At 37.8% G+C, this 27,696-nt stretch overlaps 1 protein-coding gene across 1 annotated transcript in view; it reads right to left on the bottom strand.

Moving 5' to 3' along the window:
- OSBPL3 (oxysterol binding protein like 3) overlaps nt 1–27,696 on the bottom strand; it is a 67,343-nt gene that overhangs the window by 13,284 nt on the left and 26,363 nt on the right. The window contains exons 3-17 of the mRNA XM_066554692.1: nt 25,806–25,922; nt 25,553–25,606; nt 25,228–25,341; nt 24,324–24,494; nt 20,392–20,518; nt 19,477–19,580; nt 19,241–19,333; nt 18,465–18,621; nt 15,958–16,088; nt 13,360–13,467; nt 10,444–10,578; nt 9,654–9,747; nt 6,407–6,657; nt 4,451–4,588; nt 1,663–1,726 (exon numbers count right to left, since the gene is read on the bottom strand). Coding sequence (XP_066410789.1) covers nt 1,663–1,726; nt 4,451–4,588; nt 6,407–6,657; nt 9,654–9,747; nt 10,444–10,578; nt 13,360–13,467; nt 15,958–16,088; nt 18,465–18,621; nt 19,241–19,333; nt 19,477–19,580; nt 20,392–20,518; nt 24,324–24,494; nt 25,228–25,341; nt 25,553–25,606; nt 25,806–25,922 — 1,858 coding nt within the window. The remainder of the gene's footprint in view (nt 1–1,662; nt 1,727–4,450; nt 4,589–6,406; nt 6,658–9,653; nt 9,748–10,443; nt 10,579–13,359; nt 13,468–15,957; nt 16,089–18,464; nt 18,622–19,240; nt 19,334–19,476; nt 19,581–20,391; nt 20,519–24,323; nt 24,495–25,227; nt 25,342–25,552; nt 25,607–25,805; nt 25,923–27,696) is intronic.

Here is a 27,696-nt window from a genome sequence, read left to right on the forward strand (position 1 = left end):
AGAGGAAAAGCAAAGTGTTATTTCAAAGCTATGCTCACACTAATTCATGCACAGATGCTGGAATAGCTGAAACTTCCTTCATTTCCACTGCTCATGTGTTGAGCACTCCTCTGCAAAAGCAGAGCTAGCTTCATAAGTCATGGAAAGCTATTTCCAAACTATTGGCTCCTGTGAGAGCCCAGTCGTCAGTTCACAAGATGTGATCAGGAGATTTCTTGGTGATGGAACACATGAACTAAGGTGGGATGACAGCACTACCCTGGCAATGCTGCTGTCTCCTTTTCAGCGGAGAAGGTGACACAGTAAGTGAAAAGGTCTTTGCACACAGAAAGAGCTGAACTCACTGGCAAGCTGCCTTTATGATTAAATTGGTGTTAATCATCTTTCCATGTAAGTTAATATAGCCTCATTACAAGAGGTCACAGCATTCAAAAAATGCCTTTACAATGAAAAAAAGTCACTGTCTAGCCCTCCCATAAGCTCAGCCAGCCATATTTAGAAACAAAGCAAACAAAAATCCCCAATCCTTGTTGCACCCCGATTGAACGTCCTGTGCTCATCAAGACCAAATCTCAGACTCTCACATTAATCAGATTCTCAGCTCTCATTAGAAGAACTTCATTCTCTGAATGGAAGTGTTAAAATATTTGAATTATAACAGTTGTCAAAATCTGTTAAACAAATCAGTCTCACCTATCTTTATTAAAACAGGCTGCTATCTGATCTTATTTATACAGTGTTCAAGTTACTGAATAAATTTATGGTCATCTTAGCTTTTGGGCTATGAACAAAAGGATTCTTGTGTCCCTGTATTTGTTTATAAAGCAAAGAATTACACAGAATAATAAAGCCCAGACTAACGGGTTCCAATATCTGTTCAGTATGGCTCCATCTGTAATAACTATAATCAAGTCAGCAGAGCCAATCAGGAAAAAAAAAGATTACAATATGGCCACATGTGATTTGACAAACCCCTGGGTGAAGGATTTTAAGTGAGTTAAAAGGCATGGTTATGTTTTGCATGCACTCCAAAATTATCTCATCACACAGGTGCTGTTACTGGCTGACACCTTCGCTACAGTACACAGCAAACAAAGCTTCAACACACATCTTTGGAAAAAAACAGTAGTCAAATAGCACAAAATCTTACATATTGTAATAATGCCAGCAGAGAAAGAGAAGGTAAATGTATTTACCCTTGCTGTTATGCTCATTTTTGAAAATTGCTTTCAGAACAGGTTTACAAGATTTGCCAAGGTTCAGGATTTAACTTGTAGTGTTTTCATGCTGTCCTCAGGCTTGATTGTTTTATAAACAGCTTGACATACAATTCTTTTATACTAAAAAACAACATCCCTCCCCCCAAACCCCCAAACAAACCTGATTTTAAAGAAGAACAGATATTTGTACATGAAAATAATAATCAATTAATATTACATGAAAAAAATCCAAACAAAGCAAAGTCTCTTGAGAATTTTTATAATAGCAGAGGATCCAAGTAAGAAGAATGCAAGTAAGGATAGGCTAAGATTTCATAAAATCATTCTAATACAAATTTAAGCAAGGAATTTCAACTTTTCCTAATTTATGGATATTTTCGGTTAGACATAAAATGAAAACATTATGAACACTGTACAAGTAAATGACAGACTGAAGAGTTACCTTGCCAAAAAGCAAAGTTCACAGATTCAGCATGGCATGCAGAAATAGGTGGGTGGTGACTGACCTAATAGCAAGACATGAAAAGAGAGGGGGGAAAAAAGATTAACACATGAACACTTGAACAATCTTTTTGGTTTGGCTTCTTTTGTTTTGTTTTCTCCTTCATTCCCACATGGCATTTACAATTGGAACATTAGTTTTCACTTTGCAGTTGTGTCCTGAAGGGGGAGGCAGTGAGATTAATAAAGGTTCTCAGACCCAAGAAACCTTGAAAGAAATGGCAAACAATTATTTTAAAAGGCCTGAGATTTTGTTCCAGTGAAAATCTAGCAATATGCTTTGTACATTGTCTCTGAGGTAATAATTAAATTTACCCTTAGGACCTCTTAACAGATTAACAAAAACTACACTTTGAGTGCACAGATAAAAATGTTCAAAAAACCAAAAACACAACAAAGGGCCAAGAGCTTCTGTACAGTGAATAACCACAAAACCCTGAGTATGAGGGAGGAGATAGTGATCAGCATCTCTAAGGGGTCAGGGGTGAAGAAATCAAGCCAGGAAATTCCATCCAGCAATGCCCACCACTGCAGCAGTGGCACCCCAGGTGTTTCTAGGTGAAACTCTAACCACATGCACTGCATTTCATCAGCTTTGGGCAACAGCACGTGCAGAAATTAGGGCAACCACCAAACTAGCAAAGCAAGGACTGTGAGCAAATAAACAATTCAGACTATTAAAATGCAACAGTAAATAAAAAAAGCACAAAGTGAAAGGAGGAGCAGCCATTCCTCCTCAACCTGAATTCTCCCTTCTGGGTGAACGCAACTAGGACCAGGAGCAGCTCTTAAGATGTGTAATGCCAGCTGTTCCTTGGGCAACTTTATTTTCAAGTCAGATTGCTATTCTTCACTATGAAAAATCAACTTAAAAAAGTTAAGTCAACTTTTACTTTTTTTTTATTACTCATTTCACAAATCTCTTACTAAACATTTTTCCCCACAGGCATCCAGTTATTTATTGAACATCCTCTACTTGGTTTAAAAAAAAAAAGTAGTACTAATTACTTTCAGCTATGGCCTAATTCAGCAAGAGCAACTCTCTCTCTCTCTCTTACATACTGTAGCCAGATTAACCCCAGATGTCACTGTAATACATGGGTTAAACTTAGCTCTCACTTAAACTGTTATAATTCCAGAGTAAGGTCATGGTGCTAACAGGAGTTATTCTAAACTCCCTCCTGTGATAAAACAGAATCTTTGTTACTTTTGTATCTTCTGTGAGTCTATCCATTAATTACATTCTGCCTGCACTAGCAATGTGAAGCAAGCATCAAAATGCTAGTGCAAGCAATAAGCCACTGTTCCTGATGTAAAGAGAAATATTTAATGCTTGCAAGCTGCATTACATTTCTTTTTTCCCATACTGCCCTCTGTTTCTAATATTTCTCCACCCCATATTGTTACAGTAACTTCACCACTCTAAACCCACCTCACTTATTTCTCATATTAGAACAACAGTTCTACATAGCACAAGCCCACTCAAGTAGTAAAATTCTTCTTTATAAAAACTAGCCTTTGTACTGGTTTACCCAATATTCAAGTGAAAACACCTTCCTTTAATTCAGTGTAACATTAAACTCGGTGCTAACTTCTATTCACCACTTCAGTATTCAAATTTGATGCTGTGCTGGTACTTGCAGTGCTCCATACACATTATTGTAGTACTGAAGTAGCACAGTGATGAACCAGATACATGAACTTTAAATTTGATTCTTGCTTTGACTGTATTACTTTCTGTTGGTTTTTTTTCCCCCCTCATTTTTACTCTTGCCTGTGACATTTCCTGAGACTAAGGAAAGATCACATAACATTCTTTTTTGTCAATTCTAAAACATAATATGCAAAATGCTGTACCTTCACAGGCAGTAAAAAGCACTTTTTATTTCCTAAAGGAAGCCTCTGAGAAGTCTTTCTCTGATCAAATTTCTAGGTTGCACACCTTTGCCCACTTGCACTTTTTGTATTTTTTATGTCTAGACAGAATGAGACAGCTTTCAGTCATTCTTAGTTTGATACCAGGCACCAGGTATTTAAGTTTTATCTCTTTTTACCATATGCTTCAAGTTTAGCAATTCTGGTAGCTTGGCTGGTTTAAATTTAGAATTTAGTATTTTTCACTCATACTTAATAATTATTCTTCTAGTGGGGAATTATCTTCATAAACACTCAGACCATGATGTGCTGTATAAATCCTTCACCTACTCAGCTGTGGTAGCCAATTCTCAAGGCTTAGCCTCCTAAGTATTTGGACAGAAAGCAGGAATAGTCATGGTGCCATTGGAAATACTTGTGGTTGATTGACTTGCACAAGGGATACATTTTTTACAAAAGAAGGCATTAAACAGCTGAAGATACAGTATTTTTAATGATCACACACAAAAGAAAATTACAAGAATGTAAACTTTTGTTGCAGTTGTGGTCAGATTTCAGCATGGGGAATTGCACTCTACTTAACCAAGCTATCCTGTTACTGGAGCAGGCAGCCTGCCAGCCTGTGCTCCTCCAGTGTCAGCTGCTGGTTGTGATGTTCCACAACAGACTTAGCAGACTTTCCTCAAAAAACACTTCCCCTTGTTTATAATTCAGCAAAGTCCCTTGGGTTTTGCTGGGCTCAGGTAACGTAGAGTAATTTTGTATTTTGCCAGTAATTCTGGAGAATTCCAGCCACACATTTAGAATTCAGCAGTGTATCAAGTAGCAATTCTAAGGGTTGCAGCATACAATACCTGTTCTGCAAAGAACTGGAAACCCTTATCTTCACGGATACATTCATAGGTTTCTCCAAGCACAGGATTAAATGGCTTACTTCCAGCTCGGTAGTAACTGGATGCATAGGCAGAGACTGCAAAGGCAGCTATGTACACCTGGGAAGTACATTTTTGGGACTTAGATTAATTAATTTACAACAGACACAAAACAAATAAAAGCAAGATTTATCCTGATTCTGTATTTTTCCCTTCATTTGCAGGCTACAGACATGCACGCCTCCCGCAAGCTAAGCCCTAGTTCACACATTAGAGGATTATTCAATTTTCAGAGTCATTCAATAGGTCAAGGATAGAATTGCTAGGGTCAGATACTGCAAATTTCATCAACTGAAAACAGCATTTTCTGAAAAGTGTTTGAAACAGTTTAGCATTCTGCAACACAGTTCAAAGAAGTAACCTTAAAGCCACTGTTAAATTTAGTATAATAACTGGTTTTTATAGTTACATCTGTGACTCCATAAATGTACCAACTATCCTTTTCGTAAACATGGCACTGGAAGTATTGGATGATTTTTCACCAACTTTGCTATGTCTAATGCTGTTTGACTTAAATTGCTTTTTATCTACTGGGTGCTATTACCTAATCATGAAACTGTTGTTCATGACTGACACACAGGTAGCCCTTCCAAATTTCTGCTGTCAACTCAAGCATAACACGAGAAATTAGAATTCAGGGTCGTTGGATTCAAGTCTTTTTTGTAACACTTTTTTTCCTCTTTTTATTCCCTTTTCCTCATCTTGTGAAAGTGTAGATACTCTCTTTTCACAGTTTCAGAAAACAAATCCACTGAGGATAGGCTCTTTTCTGAACTATTGCAATTACTATGCAACAGCTAGCATTAAATTTTGCTTCAGGAATTTCTCAAAGGCAAAGAATACACCAGTCTGAGGTAATTTCCAGATGCTTGGGTGTGGGGAGGAGGGAAAAGGCTTCTTTTCCCTCCCTTCTGAACAACTACTGCTCATTTCCTTTTCCTTTTAGCATATGTTCTCAAGAGAACACAAAATGCTATGGTCTGAAACCCCCAGTAAATGACCACAGTCTGGGAATAGGCCCTAAATTGTAACCCTTGAAAGTGTCAGAATGAGGAAAGAAACTTTTCAAGCAGTGTTTTCAACATGATTACCTACTCTCATTAATAACCTCATTTTGAGATAAGGTACATTCAGTTGAAAAGGCTTAATTCAGTTTATGGGAAAATCTCCATCTCTCATTTAAGAGAATTTAGGGAGCTTCTAATCCTTTATTTATGGGCTTGCATATTAAGTAGCTCTTGTACACCTGGAAGCAGAGCAACAAATGCATTTCTCTCTTGTTCTTTTGCCAAATGCAGAATTCAGGGTTCTGCCCTGGAAGAGGATGACATCATTATTGTACCCAACATACAGCATACAGCCTGGTTTTGAGATCCTGATCTTTTGGATAAACACAAAAACTTCAGAAAACCAGTTAATAAAAACCATGGAGCTCATTTAGTTAATATAAAGATATCACAGTCATGTAGGGCTGGAAGATCCAGCATGTCTATGAAGAAATGTGTTACCACATCAGACACCCTTGAAAAAGATCTATTGTAGCTTTCATCTTTGAGAGGGAACTAAATTCAATCCCATCCTCCCTTTTTGCTGTAATTTTTAATATTAGAGAGCAAGAGCCGCAAAACAGAACTAAGCTCCTTTTTTGTTTAAACTTGCAGTACTGCAAGGTACTTGAGGAGAGATAGACTTTCTGAAAAAGCAACAAAAATGGAACAGAATGGTCAAAAATAGAGGCTGTGTGAGTATGTACAGACATTTGGAGAGTTTGCCTCTCAGCTGAGAGAAACAAAACAATGGAATAGAACATCTTCACTTCTTCAGCACTGCTTTTATGTTAATTCTCATTCTGCTGAGTGTTTGGAATCAGGTGTTTACCATCCGCTCGAAGGGGTTTGGCGTGTGCGCCGCTGTATCCAGGAGCTCGCTGTACTCCAGCTCCTCGCAGAGGCGCTGCAGCGTGTTCAGGGGCTCGTTTAACTCAACAGGCATGGCCACTTTGGAGAGATCCTTCCCTATGTTATTCCTCAGGATATTCCACAGGCTGATGTTACTTGTGTTAGGGCATGGAGCTGGTAAACACGTTCTCCGTTTAGAATTGCATCCGATTCCGCTTTCAGAAATACAATCTGAAAAGGAAGGAAGTGGCAGAACAATTAAATTCACATTTTCTTAGTTTCATCCCCCTCTGCAAACATACATTAAAATGCAACCATCTTTCCTTCTGTCAAAACTTCCTTCCACCCACGAATCATTTAAGTATTTCACTTGTGGTTTGAAGATAGCCTGTTATAAAAATGACAAAATTAAGAATCACATTTTCTGTACATTAACAGAAGTAAAATGCCAAGTACAAGAGACGAATAAAAATGACCTTTTCCCTTAAAGTCTGCAAGAAAAGACTCAGACTTTCCACTGAATTTGAAAGTGTAAATATTATAACTATTTTATTTGTAACAGAGATGGATTCCTATCTGTTTAGGGGATATAAAACCTCCTTCCTTGACAGAGCTTTAATTAAGTTGACACTTCTCAGAAGGCAAGATGTAACTTACAGATGCAAGGATAATAACTACTCCTACTGATCTCTTCCTACTTCTTTGCATACTCCTACCAGGGAAATTTACTGTACCATGAATTTACATTCAGGCTTTTCCACATTGCTCCCCACAGCATTTAAACTTACTTTGAGATATACTTTGAGTATACCCCTATATTTGAGTTACTTTGACATATACCCATATATTGATGGAGAATTGATGTGTTGTAAGGATGCAAAAGCTGAAGCAACTGTAGAGCTATGGGTTTGCTGAAGATTAAAAAAAAAAAACAAGGACTCAAGTCAAGAGTCCTTGACATGAATATCTGAAGTCTATGTTCCTATATCAAAGTAATCAGAACAGGATAAATAGCTCTAAGTGTGCCATGACAGGATTTGTAGCAAAATCCAAATAGAGCTACAAGCTTCCACAACAGGCACTAGTCTGAAGTGATTATATTGCTTAGCTGTACATCACTTTTGTTTCAGAGTGTGTTTGCCACTACAAGAACATATTTTATCTTTCCACATCCTCAGGAGCAGCTAGGAAGCTCCTGCCTTAGGATCAGTTACTATTTGAAGACACCCAGGCATAGCCTCAGTTTGTCAAGCCCTGTCCTTTTCTGGCTTTCCTCACACAGCTCTGTCTTGAAGGAATTAAACCCACACTGGGCTGCACATCTCCTTCTGAGCTACACATGCCTGAAGAATCCCTGCCCTTAAATGCACTTAACCGGTACTTCCTCTTCTCTGCCACTGACATAAGCAGGGTATCAGCAGTGCTTACAGCAGGGACAGGTGACCACAAGGACAAACTTCCCCATGCCTGCCACGCCTCCCAGCCCATGCCTCACGTGGAACATTTATAGGGTAATCAGTAGCCTCAGAGTTTTGAGGAAGGAGTTTCCATCTTTCCTACCACTGGCAAACTCCAAGTCCTAATACCTCATATGATTGAGTTACTATAACAAGGTCAGGTGAACCATTTGCAGCCCCTTGCCTATATCTTTCTTTTTGCTTAAAAATGGCATAGGCACTAGGGGTCCAAAAACCTACCTGAAACAATTATACTGTTGAGAGTTAAGGAGCTCACTTTTTTACTTCCCTATTGGAAGAATTTATTTAATAGCAGAAGAGGCCAAAAAGAAGGATGTTCCCTTAGATACCTCAGGAATGAGGTAAATGCTAAAAACCTATCCTTGCTTAAAAGGGCTCCCAGAAATGGGATTTGGCTATGCCTTTTGACAGCTTCTGATTATTAAAAACAGAATGCAAATTGGCTCATTTACATATTCAGGACCAGTCCATTAATTGAAGTAATTAATGGAGTGGAGCAAGAACTTCAGTGCTCAGATGCCAAATTTTCTAAGCAGTGAAGTTTGCCTAATCTGCATTACAGAAAGGCCCAGGCAGTTCTGATTTGGAGGAGCTGTGACAGACAGGAGGTTTAGACATCTGACCTCCAGGGGGAGTCAATGACTTCTGAGGCCAAACTGGACCATTATCAACATCTGATCTGACCTTCTACATTACAGTGGCCAGAGGATTTTGTCATAATCCCACAATTTATGGTGCAGCTAAAGCCCTGTAGGAAAACGACATCCAGTTTTCTATTGATGGCAGTGGCAGGCTGCCCAAAGCACAGAAATAGCAGGTACCAGAAGCATGCAGAGGTGCCTCTTATACTGAAGAGCTTCAGTGACAGCCTTTGTTAGAAAAAGATGAACTGCCATATTAATACAGCTTTCTAAGGTCCAGATCAGGAAATAAATTCATTTGTATTCTTTCCTAACTTTAAGGAAAAATTGAAATGTCTTAATTTTGAACAGTTACAGAATACATATCAAACTACCCAAGTTCATAGGAATCTGCTGGTTCTTGGAGATGATCAGGAAACAGCTGCTAGTGAGAAATCACTGTTCAGCACTTTTGAAAATAAAAATATATTTTTAGGCTGGGAAGAACATTGTGGTTAGCTGAAATGAGTTGAAGGCACAAAGCCAATTAGGTTGCAATGACCAATTCTTCTTTTTTTGAGTCTCTTTCCATTAGGAGGACAAATTAGCATAGGTACTAACAAGACTATCATGAGTAATACATGCAAGAAAGAAATTCTTATGGTCATGCACCAGAGCTGCCAGTGAGTAATTATTCTCATGTTCCTTTAAACCCTAAGTTCTTCTAAAACAACAGGACTTCTGAATGCAGTTGCTAAATTGCAGACTGAAAAAACAGTGTGACAAGGAAAAAATAACTTTTTTGAAAAAATGAAAGCAGCTGGTCCTTACTACTTTGAAAAAATCCTGTGGCCATGAGAAACTGAGTTAGAGTGGGAGTCACTCACAGAAGCCAAGGAAAGAGGTGTTTCCTTGCTGATACAGAGCCACCATCCTGCTTAATCAACAGTGCCCAGATAAGCAGATTAGCTGGAATCTGCTGTTTCAAACCAGCATTTTACATCTCAAACCAGCTTTTTACATCTCAAAGTCCGTAATATCAAATTATCTAGTAAGAGAAGAAAAAAATATCCAAAACAAGCAGTAACAAAATTCTCAAAACATGGCATAAAAACCTCACTGAACTTACCTAAAGTTTGTCTTTCATTCTCCATGTCATTGCTTAGGTTATCTTCTGAGACATTATCACTGATATCACTTACATATGAGTCATCATCTGATACCTGAGTGTGGGGTGGGGAAAAAAGCAAGATACATCACTCATTAAAATAATCCCAAATGCATGTGGACATTATTACTTTCAGCTGCAATTATTGTTTTAATATAATTGAACTGTTTAAGCTGTCTTTCAGTACTATAGAAAAGTACTACAAAGTCCTAAGAAGATGCATTTGAGTTTGGGAGAGATGGCTATAATTGAAATTTTAACCTGAGTGGAAACATGCTTCCCCTCCTTGGCTTCACAACTAAGAAGGCTTTCTTCATATCAAAAGCCAAAGTTTTTATGGAACCTAGGAGAGGAAACAAAGATCTAATAAATTTCAATATGTATGACATCAGCCTCAAGGTACCTACAGGTACCACAAGGACAGGTGTGAATAAGCATTTTTGTGGTGCAATTCCCTGGGCACCTGTATAATGCCTCAAGGCAGACTACAATGTCTGCAGTATCTGCATGCAAGCTACTTAATTGCCATCTCCCTCACTGTGTATGTAAGACTTCTTCATAATACTGGCTACCCTTTACAGTGAAGAGACAATGACAGCAAATAAATATAAATGGCATATTAATTTCTAAATGTTTTGAAAATTTAAATTTTCTGGCAGTCTTCTGATGTACAGTTAGAACTCAGAAAGATTGCCAGTCAATAAGCAGATAAGAAAAGACATCTGGATGATGTCAATCTCCTTGCTCAGACCTCATTTTCTGAAGAACTAGCAGACAGCAGGACTTCCTGTGCATCAAAGAATTCTGTGAGAGAGTCAGCGACAGACAGTCTGCTTTCATTGGAGACCTGGTGAACCAGACCTCTGCCTTCCTCTCTTGAATTTTCCTGTTTAAAAGAAAAAAGTTTTGAGCAGGGAAGTAGCACAAACAACATTCACGCATGCAATTCCACAGTCTCCCAACTTGAAGGGCTGTAAAACACTGGGAGAAGATTGCACGTGCCCCTCTTCAATTTATGTGAAAGACAGCATGTGTTTCAAAGTGGGATTTAAAACCAAAGTAAAACAGACCAAAAGAGAAGGAAAAAGAAGGAAAATAAAGCAATGCATATTGAGTAAATCACCTAAGGTGCTGTACATAAAAATGCTTTGCTATTTGAATGATTTAGAGAGATATATCTAAGTGTATCATCAAAAAGCCCACAAAAGAACAAAACTCCCATCTCTTTTATTACACCCTAGATTCAGATTCCTTCCTGATCTTAGCAAATTAATTAATCTTTTCCTGCTCAAGCCTTGCTTAATGCAAAGCCTGCCGTCGAGTAGTCTACAAAATTCAGAGGGGTAAAGTTGCTTTGTTTATAATGGTATGTTTTCCTAGGTCTTTTTATTTCCTAATTTTCTATGCTGTGTTTTTGAAGTCATTCCTTCATATCCACACCTGAGATATCTCCACGTTACCCAAAACCAACGTATTATTAAAGCCACGTAACCGGAATTGCTTTTGCTGCTGGAGGCACATTTGACTGCCACAGAGATCCTGACAGCCCCTCCCATGGGAGCACTGCAAATCATTGGTGTAAGCAGAGCTCCAATAGGTGGCCTGGCAAAGGTGGGGTGACCAGTGAGACTTCTCATTGTGTGGTGGCAGTACAGAAGTTGGAGAAGCTTGTGTGCTACTGTTTTCCCTGATAACTCCACCAACGCAAAGGAAATGAGCTATGCTGGCCCAAATGAGTGGGTTAGCTGCTCTCAAGATTTTCTGCATGAGGTGCTTTACTAGCTTATAACCATGACTTCCACATCATGATTTTGCAGGAATTGTGGTATTTTATTTTCAGAACAACATAATGAACGTGACAGGCCAGAATTGAGCTGACAAACCTTCTTTCAAAGCTTTTCTGTAGGTAGTTAGTATGGAATGTTATACACCATGCTGATAATGGTGACAAGGGAACAAAAACTGCTATAAAAAAGACTTGAAAAACCCCTCCTTTTACAGCAGGGATAAAAGAGAACCTCAACATTGTTCCTCCTGGAGGACGGCAGTTATACTAGCACACAAGTAAAAAAAAACCAAAAAACAACCTTACACACATAAGCATTGCTACTGGGATTATTTCCAATACTATTTTGAATCTGAGAAGGAAAGCAAGCAGGAAAGACTCATAAAAGAGCATCAGGTTTATATATCTAACACATAAGCTTCAGTTTTTCTTGTTCCATATTCCCACTTTGGCATGATGAACTACAGTTAAATTACCCAATAGACAAACAAAACTTTTCCCTTATGCAAAGGCTTGAGCTACTATTTTATACTGCTTCAATTTTCACAGGTGGATCACAGCACCCAATGTATCATTTAGTGACAAGTTTTGTGTAGTGGCCCTGTCTTCCTCACAGCAGCACTACTGCATCACAGTCCTCACACAGTCTTAAAATAAAGCTTCTCCAGTATAAGTGATTTCATCCTCAAGTTCCAACCCAAGCCATGCCAGAGGGAATTTGTGAATGCAACCTCCAAAGGACCTTCTGAAAGCTATTTTTGTCATGTGTGTCTCTTTGTGTGTGTATAGCACATAGCAAAAGATTCAAAAATAACCCATTGTCATTGCAAGGACCTCCATTGAAAAAGAAAATAACTCCTGAAACGAAGTAACAACGCATTAATGCTTTTCTGGACAGCAGTTTAAGGGCTGTTCAAATTCTCGTGGGTTTTAAAGCAAAAGGCATTAGAATGATCAACTACCTACAGGAAAAAAAACCCAAAACTGAACAGCTAAATATGACCAAAACACAGCTCCACTACACCAGAACTGAACCAGAAGCGAACAGATGGAATCTGTTCTGGAATGACTAAACTGTCTTTAAAAATAAAAGGAAATAATTAGTTATGTAAAAGCCCCAGCATTACATGCACTCAAGTCCTAATGAAAGATTTATACTACAAGCACATCAGAGGTTTCTGTATGAGTTAACATTTAGGAAAATCCATCAGAAATAACACAGTTCTGGCTTCCCTCACTAGCACCATTAACACCCACATCTTATGACCTATAATTACACCATTTTCACATGCATTCTGCAGCGAGCCAAAAAGCTGTCTGAACATCAGTGGAATCTCAGACCAGCTAACTGGATGTAGAAGAGTCCCTGGCTTCACACAAAGACAACTAAATGGCTGAAAGGGCTCTTTTATGTCCCATTAACTTTGATCCTTTAATGGAAATGTCTGAAAATCGTTCTAAACCTTACATGATCCACACTGGTAGCCAACATTCTGGGCTAACAGCACTTAGATGGGTGACAAAAGATCTACATAACTTAACAAGGGATTAAAAGGGCAAGAGAAACAGTGGCACGAGGGTGACAGGTGGCAGCTCTGTACATGCTGAATGAGAAGCAGGCGAGGGAGAACACCAGGAACCAGCAGCAGAAAGCAATGGAAGATGTGCTCAGGAAACCTGCTCACAAGGCGAGTCTTTGAAACCAAACACCACACAATGCATCACCAGAGATGACTCACAGCCAGGAAAGCAGACTGGCTTTGCTAACACACCACACCACGGGGGAGACACCAAGAACAGACAAGAGGCAGCTATGCAGCACTGTCTAGATGTAGGGGCTGGAGGAACAGGACATCACTGAAAGAGGAAATCCATACCCACCTTCACCAAATCTGGGCTTGATTTTGCATTAGATGCTGAATCAATGATCTTAGATTCGGCATGTATTCTGCGTAACCGGTCTTTAAGATCTGTGTTTTGTGCTATTGCCTGGAATATTTAACAAAAATATTGGGGATATAAAGTTCTCTCAACTAACTCGAACGGGGCTTTATTGTATATAAAGGGGCAAAGACTATTTAAAGTGTAATAGAAAACACCACCACATCCTTTTTTTACTGGTTCAGCGAATCCTTTATTATAAATTCTTCAAACCTTACTCCTTATCTGTCAAATTAAAACTGTTTTTTCTAGTGTGAGGAAACAGAGACATCAGTGGAGAAAAAAAGTCAAAGATGGCAGGGATATTTTTCTTTTCAAGCTCCCTTCCTTCATCCCTATCTCCAACATAGCCTCTCTCAACATTAGTTCTTGCCAAATCCAAAACCATTTAATTTTCCCATACTGGCAGTTTCCTTTGCCTTTCAACAGAGAAACAAGACAAATTCACACAGGTAACAGGTACAACTCATGTCCCATCAGATTATAATGGCAATGGTCAGAATAAAAAGCCTCTACTGCAAACTCATATTTGTTACATGTTATCTACTTATTCTGGGTGCATCTGATAGACAGATTTTCAATTAGATAGACAGATACTCAATTAGAGTAGACTTGTAGGAAGAGAGCCTAACTCTGCAATGAAAATGTCTCTGAAATAAAAGATTGTATTATTAATTTTGGAACAGTATTGAAGACTTACATCCCATTTTAGTGATCTGAACCAATACCAGGATGTGGAGAACCCTGCTGTTTACACATCCGCTTTATCCCACAAATGCTTCTGCTTCTGGCAGTAATTTGTGTTGGAAATTATCTTGGGTGCAGGAAAGCCAGAAAGCTCAATGTGATGATGGAGAGGAGAAAACTTATTTCTGGCTTTACCTATATGTGGTCTGAATTTGCCATAAAGGTTTATATATCCCTACTGGGTCAAATGCTCAGCACTGTGTTAAATCCTCATCAGGCAAGTGCAAAATAACTCTCCTGTAATGACAATTTCCCATTTTCATTATTTGCTACAAAATGTTTTCTTCTTTCTGCTGGCTTCTTCCTCCCCCCAAACCAGAAATATTGTATCTTTTCCCATTCTGTATTTCCTTTTCTTAGAATGTGTGTAGGTCAAGGCTACTATCTTAATGAGGGGAAGCAGAGGCAGATATGCTAGTTTTGTGGTGGTTTATTCACTTTAAATCTGCTCATTTTTCTTCCACTGCCAGGCTGATGGAAGCAAAACAGACTTTACAGATCTGCAGATTAAAAAGAGCCCTCATAGGTGATTACCCTGCTGAAACAGCCACGGTTCACAGAAGACTTCTGGATGGGCTACAAGACTGATCAAGCATCAGATAAAACCTAACAGAAGTATTTTTTAGACATGTACAGGATGAAGATGGACAACCACATTTCACTGCCCAGAAAACAAAATAATTCATGCTAAGCTGAGTGTTCACTAAGTTCAGCGATCTTAAAAGTGATTTTCTGATACAAAATGGTAGACAAGTAACACTGAAAAAATAAAAGTCACCTATTCAAATATCAGAAGTGGAACATCTGAAAGCCAAAAACAAAAGAAGTGCAAGTGAATGAGTTATTACACAACTTCAACTTTCTCTAAACACTGTGGAGACATCACAGTCTCTACAGGTCCAGGCAAAGAGGCATCTCATACTCTTAAAAACTGCGATCACATGCAGCTTTTGTAAAGCAAAGGGAAGTTTTCATACTGAAATAATTCTAAGAGAATCTACATCACACTGATCAGTGCCAGAGAGTCTCCCCTGCCCCTGATTTGGTGTTTGCAATAAACTCTGAAATTTTAAGGCCATGGTAATGATTGCCCTCATTGCCCTGGAATCAGATCAGTCTGGTTGTCATTTTTAAACATGACCAAGCTGAAAAGTTCTGATCTCTACCAATTACATAAAGGACACCAACCAAACCCCCACCTTTTTAAAGAGCACAATCTTTTGACATTTAGAGCTCTGTCCTAATAGCTCCATTGCTGTTTTTAGAGGACTGAGAGATAATTGAGGCTGGAAGACAATATAAACAAGTTGTACTTGAATTTGCTTTGCAGTGTCTTGGTGCAGCATGGTGAAGCTCTAGTGCATTAGAAGGGACAGCTGAGTGCATTCAGCCACCCTCACCTTTGTTTTATGCCAAGTCATACAGGGAATGTTTGAGTGCTGCTTAGGTAAAGAAAAGGAAAAGGAAACCTGCAACCCATCAGAAGTGAGTAGTAGCATGTTCAGAAAGAAAGCAGACTCATAGTCACAGAGCAGCCCTCTGATTCTCCATCTCAAATGATACAATTAGACTACATACCTAAATCAATCCATCTATCAAACTCCAATGATTTGACAATACCTTTAACATTTAGCAAAGTCTCTGAAAAACGTGATCTAGAATAACTTACTGATTAAATTCTGCAAATTTTAGCACACAGCTGACACTAAAGAAACAGAAATTAACTATTCTAAAATTTAAAAGTAGTATCTGATGACAATGAAGCTTGGTGAGCTTCAGCATGTCACTTACAGATGTTAAGGCATTCTTCAAGCCTGCTATTTGTGCAGATGGAGATGAGGATGCATCGTACTCCAGCATCTGCTTCAGCTTTTCTCTCTCTGCAGATATGGTGCTGAAAGCTGACCTCAAGGTGAAGTAAACTAGAAGCATTTCATAAAAAGGGACGGTTAAAAAGAGCAGCAGCCAATTGTATACACATTAATTACATAAAACTCCAATAAAGCATCATTTATGGTGACAGAAACAAGAATTTAGGTTGAGAGATCCAGGGTGGGTTACTAAAACCAAATAAGGTTTTAGCCAATCAAGGCTATAGGGTAGATTTTTTGTAGGAGACATGTTTATGGTGAAGGCCACTGTGTTGACTGTATTAGCCACAGTCAAAATTACTCTATTTGTGACAGGTGGCAACAGAGCTAACTAACCACATCTGCTCTTCACTTGCTTTTGTTTCCCAATTAGCTTGAATCTTCAGATAGTTCATGACTCTATTTCATATTCCTCTACAAATTCCAGCGGCGGGGAGAAGAGATGAAAGGAAAAATAAAATCAAATAGGAAAAAAAAATAATCAAGAAAAAGGCAGCTATAACATGTATTGTGCCACAGCTATAGGGTTAGTAGTTTCCCCACAAGCAAGTCAACTGTGGTGTTGGGTTTTGTTATCTCTTTCTGTGATAGAGAAATTTCAGCTTGTTAGATGATTTAGTGACTCAAAGGGTCAGATCCTGAATGATGTGCATGCTGTGCTGCTACTTCCTCTCATTCCTGAGGCACTATCACCAGCCCAATACATTTAAATCAGACAACAGATCATGCAGTTTTAACATCACTACAGGGGGGTTTATAGGGGAAATGCACTTTTAGAATTTTTTTCACCACTACGACATTGCATCTTCTCTTTAACCACAAGGAATAAAAATTTATTTGAGCAGTACTTGTCGGTGTAGGTTTTCAACATTCATCTGACTGGAGCATTAGAGGACTTCTGAGGACCTAATCAAGCCCTGTAATACAGCCATGAGACTTGCCAATGCAAAAATGAATCCATTTACAGGGAAATGAAGATAGAAAATCTGAGCATGGATGCATGAGAAGGGCAAACAACAAGAAATTCCTAACACTTCTCTCTCCTAATCATCCACTCTGAGTTAACCTGAATATTCATCATTTCATGAGTAGTTATGTAACCCAATTTGGTCTTCTGAAAAATTATTCTTAAGGTATATTCCAATACTGCAAGCCATTACCAAAGCTAATTCTTATACTATCCAAATAAATCTTTAACAGTATCATAGGGTGGGGAAGGAAATATGTCCACTGTGATCTATTCTGTTAGGCTTTCTTTTATATATAGATAATATGACCAGAATCTTCAGTGACCTTCAATGGCATTTTATATTTTGTATACTAACTTTACTTTTCAAGAATTTCTGCCTACTAAATGACTAGTGTTACATTTTATTTAATTTGTATCAAAAAGGTGACACAAGAGGTTTCTCCACTACTTTTTCTTGGAACAGGGGTGCTATGAAGTAACTTTAGAGAAAAATTCTTTATCCTCTTAGTAAAATGATTCTGCAGTCATTACAACAAAGTTAATTGTCCCTTCAAATGTGAGGAGCAATCTAACCGAAATTTCTGTCCTGGGCAATTCAAGTAAGATGATCTTGAGTAGGTGATTTCTTTGCTCTGCTTAACAGCAACTTTTCCCACTGCATCCCACCCTCACTTCTTCTCTTCTGGAAAACATACGTCAGTTTTGACTATAATTGGCTTTATGAAGTTTACTACTTACATACATTCCTTACATAACAGAATCAAGATACATCAGCACCAAAGGGGAACAGCAAGCAAAGAATGCTTGTTGATACCATCAACCATTATCTGTGCCAAAGGGGAAAAAGCCAACCCTCCCAAAAGCCCTTCAGCTATAAATGCTTAAGTGCCTCCCTCACCAAGATCACTTAAACAATAAAAATGTTTCTGGTGCGCGGGTGATGGAACAAAGCACTTGCTAATGAAAAATGATTTTGAGGGAAGAAGTATTTCTAGTCAAGCTCCCCCTCTGGCTGCTTTGCATGATTTACTCTTCTGTATTCACTAAAAATAGGTTACTACCATAGCAACCCTTGCATCACCAACAAATGTTGACTCTGAACCACAGTGAAGCACACAGAATATAGAAACATAAATGCACCCATATGCACAAATATGTGTGCAAGCACAAGAGAGTAATGTCTGCTGTATTTCTAGCAAATGATTTTAGGTATTTTACCTTTTGGCAACAAATAAAACAATCTAGGCTTTTAGCACATAAAACAAGAGGTAGTTTTCTATTAAATAAAAACTGTAAAAAGTGGTGATTAAGCCACCTTTTTCATACTACTCAAGATCTCAACACTTGCAATTCCTCAAGGAAATTAAAGGAAGGGTGTTTTCTAACATTCTCAGAAGTCATATCATTATCTAAACTGGGATGATATAAAACCATTTATAAAAGACAATTTCATTTACCTTTATGTGCAACGTGAAATAAGTCCTCTTGCATTTTAGTAAATTCTGATGATGTTTCAGAGCCATCAGAGTAATTTTTCTCCTCTACAAAATCTATTGTAGATAAGTTTGGATTGGAAGCATGCAGTCTCATAGGGGCAGAAAATACTGAAGGCACCTGTAAGTAGGATAGTAATTTGTGATGTTTTCATAAACAAAAGAAAATCTTGTTTTATTGTACTCACTTGGATTCCATGTTGGAGACACCAAAAATGAAAAAAAATACTGTCAATTATCAATTGAAACTTTAAATGGATGACACCTGGCAAATGAAACCAGAGATATAACTTCGCCCAAGGTGCCATAATGGGAGATTGCCAAACTCAAAAAAAAACAAGCCCATTGAGAGCTGTTACATATGCTAGGTTATTTCCCCCACTTATAAGTATCTAATCACATGCCTTCTGGGTGCAAATGTGCACAAAACTATCTAGGGAATTTGCAAAAATCTGTACTCATTAAAAAAAAAAAAAAAACAAACCAAAAAACTCCAACAAATTAGAGAAGACTGACAATGGGTAAAAAATGTGACCAGTGTCCTGAAGGTAACAGGAAAGATATTCTATTGCAGATATCAATGACATCACATTTGTGTTTTGTCTGATATATTACCACTTAAAATGAGCTAATAGAGAACTCTACTTAAAAAGGATTAGTATTTCCTTAACTGGTCATGCCAAGTAGTGATCAATAACTAAGGTTTGGAGGAAGGTGGGCTCTGAAAGGACTGAAGTTACCTGTAACATTCCTTTAGCCTCTTTCCCGACAACTCTGGATCGCCACCTCCTGTGTGTTCTCTTTTCCTTCTTTGGGCTTTCAAAAGGTCCAACCTTTTAAGAGCGCACAAACAAAAGCAATAGAGACTGCCATAAATCCAACAACGCTAAGAAACACCTCGATTCTTAAGGATTTGGGGTTATTTTTTGGAATTGAAAGGGAAATTAGTTTTTGGTTTTGTTTTTAAACAACAAACCTGCATAGCATTTATAGCAGGCGCTGAATATGTCCTGTGAAGAACATCCATGCTCTGTAACAGCTGGTTCATTTCCAGTAAATATGTGTGACAGTTGGAGAGGTCTGTTTGGAACAAGAGAGTATTTTCAGTTGCCCTAAAGTAACAGACACACTGACAGTTTTCTTTCTTTGAAGGTTAATCCTATTTTGATTGCAGCTAGCTTAAGTTATTCATTGACTAAAAGCATTAGACTGCTGGATAAAATGATTGTATCCTATAGTCAAGTTTAAATTCAAAATATTGAAATGCATCTATGTGGTGTGTATAATGATCATGATATCTTCTCCTTGCTGGATGCAGAAAAATGAGAATAATGTGATAATTTCTGCAGTTTGAGATTTGTCAGAGCTCCTCATGGTGAGGGTAAGAATGCCACAGGCATCAACACAGAATTGTACATTCAGACCTAGAGGTGAGGCTCCTCTGCATTAGAGATGAAGCTCACTGGTAGGTAGAAATTTAAAAAATAAATATCACATAGACATTGCCAACATGAGAAAGATCTTCCTGCTCTTAGTAAAGCATGAAAGCAGAAGGTGACTTTGAAGTACAAAGACTCAGTGCTTTTTAAGTTACTAGGTTTTGGATGTTCAAATCTTACTACTGAACATGATGTTCCTATATAAAAGCAAATGTACTGAAATGCATTGGCTTCTTGAAGAGCTGCCTGCAATTGATACCCCCCACATCCAAAATTACCAGTTCTTTTGAAAAAAAAGTGAGTAACCACTTAATCGACAACCACATCTTTCCTTCCTCCAGTTTCAGAGAAAATTCTAACAGTAATGACTACTTAGCGTATAATACTCTCATTGTTAAGGAAAAACTAGGGAAAATATTAGGCTACTTTCAATTTTCTTGAAATATATTTACCTCTTGAGCATTTTTCCATGTCTTCAGAAGACTGTAGCCAAGATGAAATCCTTGACTCATTACTCGAAAAAGAAAACGACAAATTACCTCCAGTTGACGTTGAATTCTGTTTGGTCAAGCTGCCTGCCTGTTCCAAAGAAGAACGAGTAAAGTATTAACATAAAATATTTTAATGGTTTATGCACAAATTCTGACAACCAGCACTTGAGGACGATGATCATGGACAAGGACTGAAGGCACCAATTACATGGAGGGGAAAAAAGTGTACAATCCAGACTAGGTATATAGTCATTGAGCACAATGGCATGATAACTAATGTAACTGCTGTCCATAAACAGCAGAAAAACTCAAGGAACCATGAAAATTTGCTGAAAACTAAATTTTGAGGAAGGGCAAAGTTCTGCATAAATTAAGTCAACACAGTCTTAAACTACACCAAGGGAAATACAGGTTGGATATTAGGAAAAAGTTTTCTACTGAAGCAGTGATAAAGCACTGGAATGGTCTGCCCAGGGAGGTGGGGGATGTGTTTAAAAAAAGACTGGATATGGCATTGGTGCCATGGTTTAGTTGAGGTGTTAGAGCATGGGTTGGACCCAGTGATCTTGAAGGTCTCTTCCAACCTATTGATTGTGTAAAATAAATAAAGTACTATATCTGAAGAGGACCAAATTCAGACATTCTGTTCCTCCTCCACACTTGCCAAAGAAGCCCCAAAAGTAGCTAAGATGTAACACACACATTTGTTAATGCTATTTTTTCAGTGGAAAAACAAGATATCATTTGAAATTTTGATGCTAGATGTCATTTAAAATTTGACACAAGTTTGAAAGACTTCAGCATGGATTTGGCTCAACAGTCCTTAATACAGGGATGGCCATACACCTTATCTGGGTAAAGACCACCCTTTGACAACACCTCCGTAAACATTTTCACACTTAGTTCAATTCCAGCAGTGCCCATCATCAGATGCTCCAAGAGGTGATGGAAATTCTGTGTAAGAGCTAACTGAAGAGTATAATTATGCAGCTTCCAATGGTAAGAAATTTTTACCCAGTATATTACCAGTTGATTGCGGCCTATAATGCTGTTTTCTTCTCTAACCTAACTAGAAATAATAGCCATTCAAACACCTAATTATTTGTACATCTTACTAAACCTTTCATTTTCAATAAAACCCAGGTAAGAAGATGCACAAATCTCATGCTTTGTCAACATCTTGTTAATGATCAGTTTTAAACTGTTTCATCCTAGTGCCTTTACACAGCCACTTTACTTATGGTTATGAGAAAAGCTGACTAAATTGTTTGGCTCTTCTCTGAAGCATACAATTTACAAACTTCATTACAACCTCCTGCTCACCTTATATCAGAACTCCAGTAGTACTAATTTTAAATCTATTAATAAGAAACTTCATCTACATCTCACTCAGCTGCAGCTTCCTTAGTTGGCCTTTTCAAGTTTACAGCATAACCACCAACCTGAGTTTCAGAATAAAATAAAATGCACCATCCATGTGATGTCATTTGGTATTTTGTCAGTACGCAATAGCAGTAAGCATCAGTGAGCACACTTGTTTTTAAATTAATCAATGCAGCTTAGTTGGCTTATTCCTACATAAAGCTTTAGTCATATATTTAGACATACACATACATACACACACATATATATCCAAATAATAATCTCAGCACCTTTAAAAGCACAAGTAAACTGAATTTAATGATGGGCAATTATATTGGCATTTTGTGAACCAATTTCACATTTATCTCTTCATTAATTGCCCTCACCTAACTAGTTTTTCCAGAACTCAAATACATAAGTGAGGTGAGCATGAGGAAAGAAGGAAGTAGGGATTACCAAGAAGCAGACAAGAGAGAGCTTGTGTAGCTCCAGTTTTCATAGTTTTGCTTTGGATCAGCACAGTTAAGCTTTAGAATCCAGGAATTCCACATAAAAATATGTAGATAACTACACCTGTCTCTCAACAACAATAAAAAAAAGTGGAAACCAATCAGGTGCTGCTAAAAGCAAATAAAATGCAACTCAAATTTCACTTGATATATATATTTCTCAAAATAACCTAAGTGCTAGAGTGATATCAACTAACACCAAGCTAAGGCTGGTGTAAATTGGCAGACTTCCATTTAGCTTGAGCACAGCTAAGGTGATTAACTGCAGCTTAAGAACTATCCCCTTCTATTTTTCACATGAAAATAAGTAGGGCTTCTTTGCAGTGCAAATCTGGATTAATAGTCTGAATTAAAGTCTTTCATGCCAAAGAAGAAATGGCTGGTTTCCTGACAGTAAGCAATAGATTTTAGATATGCTGATCACATAGGTTTCTTTGGTTTGGGTTTTTGGTGGGTTTTTTTTTTTTTTTTTTTGAGGGCACTAGCATAAATATACCACGGACTTTGCAATGTTCCACTTCTGCCCTTGATATTCTGCTCCCCTTCTATCCCTGCTGTCTTTCAGGAGAAAACAACTGAATGTCCACAGGAGACTTGCCCTTCCCTTGCAGGCAGTGCCTCAGGAGAGCAGGCTGTCAGGAGAGCAGGCTGTCAGAGCCCTGGAGCTGCTGCTGGCACACGAGGTGCTGCAGACAATTCTCTGCAGAACGGCCTGGTTACCGCAGGGTGAGTTATTGTTCCTTCAGCTGCCCACTCACACAGACCCCCTCCTGCTCCACCACCCGCAAAAAGCTGTTCAGACACACGTCTGTGTTTGCTACAACTCATTCTCAGTCTCAGGATAAAGTGAGGAACTGCGGGTATTGGGGAACGAGCCTGCTCAGATCATAAAGTAATTACACCAGGGAAAAGCAAGCCTTGGGCAGAAGGAGAACAAGAAGGGCATTGCTGCTCAAGAGTCATTCTGGATCTGGAGCTGACAGAAACAGTTACTACATCTCAGTTGTAGTAACACAGAGCAGTTTGGTTTTTTTTTTGATTCTCAAAAGCAACCAGTGATTCTACACTGGAGCAGAAGAGCTGCTTTGGGTGAAGGTCAGCCAGCCAATGTACAGACAGCTGAAGGCACAGAGGCTGTGTTCAGGCACAGAACACACACCATCTTCCATGAAACTGCAAAGAGGCCATTTATGGGGTTGGACTGAGCATTTGTCAGGCCATTTGTGAAACTAATTCACAGACTTTACCAAAAGAGAAGTACACTGCTGACTGGACCCATCCAGACCCCATATCCACCCACAGCCCAGCCCTTGGATTGGTCTGAGTAAAGCTTCTGCCTCAGTTAAAATATAAATAGCGATCTTCCTGTATAATTCCTTGTATATATAATATATTAAAATATATTATATATTATATAAATTCACATAATATAAACATATAAATATAAGTATTAATGTATATGATTATATATAAATATTATATATTATATAACATAAATATATAAATAATATAACATATGTATAATATATATTCCTTGTATATATAATTTCTTGTATAATAGTGAGTTCGTGTATAATTCCTACATACTCCTTAGTTAAGTAGTCAGCTTCATTCATGTAAAAGGAGAGAGGGTTCATAAGAAGGATATATAGCAAAATGCTAAAGGGAAAAAAATACCTAGCTGAGTACTCTTCTGTGACTAATATTCACCAGCACATATCAGACAAATACTGATATATGTCCCAAAAATTACGAGGATTCTAACTCAATATACAGTTTTGAAATTCACTGTGAAAGCACAATTTACTAGATTAAAGTAGTGAAAAACTACTAAAAATTTAACAACATCATAAAGGAAACTGCTCAGGTGTAAATCAATAAATAATAAATTTTCCTCTTGACATTTTACAACGTAACTTAAGTGCCACCAACAACTTCCATGACGCTCTTTATTTAATGAACACAAATTAGACTAATTTAATTCCTTATGGAAGCTCATTATTTATACATAAAAACTATTACCTTTCTACTTGGTGCAGAATCACAGAAACCTGGGACAGAGTCCGTGGTAGTCGACACGGGGAAGAAAATGTTATTGGCGTCGTGAGGAAACATGGAGATCTCATTCTGGCGGTACATTCTGTGGTGGCGAAGCTTTGCTACCCATTCATCAAACAGCTCCTGGGACTTCACCTGCACAAAATTTCAGGGTGGATGACATTCACATTCGAAATAACTAACAAAGAAATTATGGAATTTTGTGCTCATTAGACAGCTAGCCTGGCTGACCTTTACTGGCAAAGTATCAGGAAAGTTTTTCTAAGGATGCTCCTACCAAAATGCACATTATATGAGCTTAGGCATGACAGAAAATCAATCACAAGATCAAGTCAAGGAAAAAAGAAACTACAGTTAGTAATTATTCCTTCCAATACAGAACACAATACTAGAGCAACTTACAGATTAAAAAAACCCTTAAAATTTGAATAAAGCCCCTCGCATTTATAATTTCTTAATTGCCATAGTTAAAGGTAGGTGAGTGTTTAATTAATTACAAACAGAAATTTGATTTTCTTGATGCGTTTCAAAACAATTTATTCTGCAAGTATAAATCCTCATACTTGACCACGGAAAACACGTCTTATAGATAAGACAAGGATGAAGATACTGAAAATAAAAGCACTTTTGCAAGAAATGAAAAAAGCACTGCTAAACATGTGGCTTCTGGTCAGAATAGGGTTACTGATTCTGGGCCCTAAAACAGTGCAATAAGACCTCTCCTGTTATTAAGTGCAAACTAATCTGATGAGACTAAAAAGTTATTAGTGCAATTGAGAAACCTCTTGCTATTAAAAAGAAGTGCTCCAACCTACACAGCTAATGGCAGTAGTTTGGGAGCAAGGTTACAACAATCTTGAAGACCTACCTTCAGGTGGTATATCTGCTCCTCTGTATCCAAATCTATACATTTTGTTGATTTCTTTACAGACATGACAGAAAGTCCAACATCAATACAGCCATGAAGTTTTCCTCTCTCTATCTGCAAAAAAGTAAAAGGTAAAAAACCCACAATCACTCCAGATGAAAGCAAAAGGATAAATATTACCTTCTGAAATCAGCATTTCTTCCCCTCTCAACCTACTGTTTAGAACTACTGAAAACTCTATTTGTCGTTGCTAACAGTAGGGAATTTTTGTTATTTTGGATACTTGTTACTTTGTAATGGCCTTAAAGGGTTTCTGATCACTTACATCAGCTCGGCATTTAGAATACTTCAAAATCCCTCTGTCCAAAAAGAAGTATCTCTGTAACAGAAATGTAGAGAATTAAAACCAAACAAAACACACACAAAAAGAAAAAGGCACAATCATAAGAATAGCAAACACATCCTCTCTGCTTCCATTTCTCTGGGGAACACATTCTCTGCTTTTATGTAACCTTTTTGTCACAAAACCACACCAAATAAGTCCCACTCAAGCTTTCAGATGCACATTCCTTTCCTACCTTGTGCCAGCCTTTCAGAGGCCATTTCCTCTTTTTCAGCAAGCAGCCCTCCTGCTTCTGTGGCTCCTGGGTACAATTCATTGCTCCCCGGAGTCCTTCTACAATTTCCCAGCTGTCCTGCTTAAACAGAAAATCCAAATGTAGATCTTATTTCTTCCAAATAACTGAATTTTTAAGAGAGAGTCAAGAAGAAGAAGGCTATAAGAAAAAAAGACAAAACCCAATTGACATTGAAATATAACCAAGGTTCCATCTCGACATTTTGTTATGTATCATCAGAGATAATAAGGTTCTTTTTAATTTTGATAGAAACAATACCACTAAACAAAACATAATTTTTATGACATCATCCTTCATTGAATTTTATATGTATCTTTTCTTGCATATACATACACACAGTGCATGACCATAGCATAGTCACAATTTAGCAAAAAACCTTTTGTCATCAGAGACAGAAAATGCCCTACGTTAAAAAGATAGGTTTTGTAGGTTATGAAGCAAAAAATAAGACACTAAAAATGAAGATCTTTCCTCTATAAAACTCTTTTGTCCATACTCAGTAACTCAACACTTTTGGTTTTCAAATTGCTGTAAATTGCAGCCTCCCTAAGGAAAAAAAAAAATCAAACTAAACTAAAAACAATATAAAAAGCCAGGGAAGTACTGTGAGGAATATGACATAAAGGGAAACTACAAGAAAAACAGAAGTCACCCTTCATCAGATAAAACTAATTAAAAGCCAGGAACTCTTAAATGAAAGACCCTACAGCAACAAACCAGAAGAGTCTAAATCTCACAGTATTTTTATTGCTTTTATTTATGGAACAACTACAAATGACAATGAGTAACATGAGTTTCAAGGTTTCTGATGAGAGATCTCATGAATTATTTATTGCCAGGACTTGGCAGATGCAGCATTATAAATAACTGAGAGGAAATGGTATGTGCTAGTACCATCCCCTTAGATTTGAAAGAGAGAAAGAATACTTTAATGCATAGAGTATAATAAGAAAAAAGGACTAGTATGAAGTGCATTAGGGAGAAGAGAACTATTCTAGGTAGGTAAGTACTCATGGTGCTCCCTATAAGATACATAGGGAAGTATTCCCAAAAAGAGCTTGGCTGCCTCAAAAAAAGACAAACCAAAAACTTAAAAAGAAAAATGAAACAAAATTAAAAAAAAAATCAGCAAGTGTGCTAGCTGTCCTAATTTATCAATCTTCAGAATCCTTAAAATTCATCTCTATAAACCCAGGAAAAAAAATGACATCAGGTAATATGCTCATTACTTGTGTAATAAGGCATTACAAGGAAGTCAACTTTGAAAAGGTATCTAATAATTCCACCACACTATTGGTGGCACTCCATTATTTCTGTTATTTTCCTTGTGCCTCGTTTAATAGAACAAACTGGTAAGCTTCTCTGCTTTCCTGCTTGGAGTTAAGTCTGCCAACACTCACCCACAATGAGCCACAAGCAGTGGAAATGTGGGGCTGGGCAGCTCCTGTCAACCAACACCCTACAGACCATCCAGTGATGTTGTACTACCTCAACACATGTCGGAAGTGCAGTTGTCCTAACCAAAATTTTTATGAGGGAATACATTTTGTCATATAATTCTAATTAAGAACTAACAGCTACAGCTGAGAGATTAAGAAAAATGTTGTGTTAGTGGTTCTGTTTCTTTCTTCTTGAAAGTAGCCAGAAAAACTTAGAAGCTGCTTTGCCCAAATACCAAGCAAGCTATTTCTCTTGTCATGCCAAAATATATTAAACTGCAGTACCCAAGCACTGAGAATTAATCTGGTAGTGGTGAACAGTGGATCTTTTTCAATATTCTAGCATTGTACCTAATGAAAGAACTTTCTCCTGTTTGGGATCAAGTTTTCAC

This window comes from Molothrus aeneus, chromosome 1 (genome assembly GCF_037042795.1).
Source record: "Molothrus aeneus isolate 106 chromosome 1, BPBGC_Maene_1.0, whole genome shotgun sequence".
In the NCBI taxonomy this organism is placed as follows: Eukaryota; Metazoa; Chordata; class Aves; order Passeriformes; family Icteridae; genus Molothrus; species Molothrus aeneus.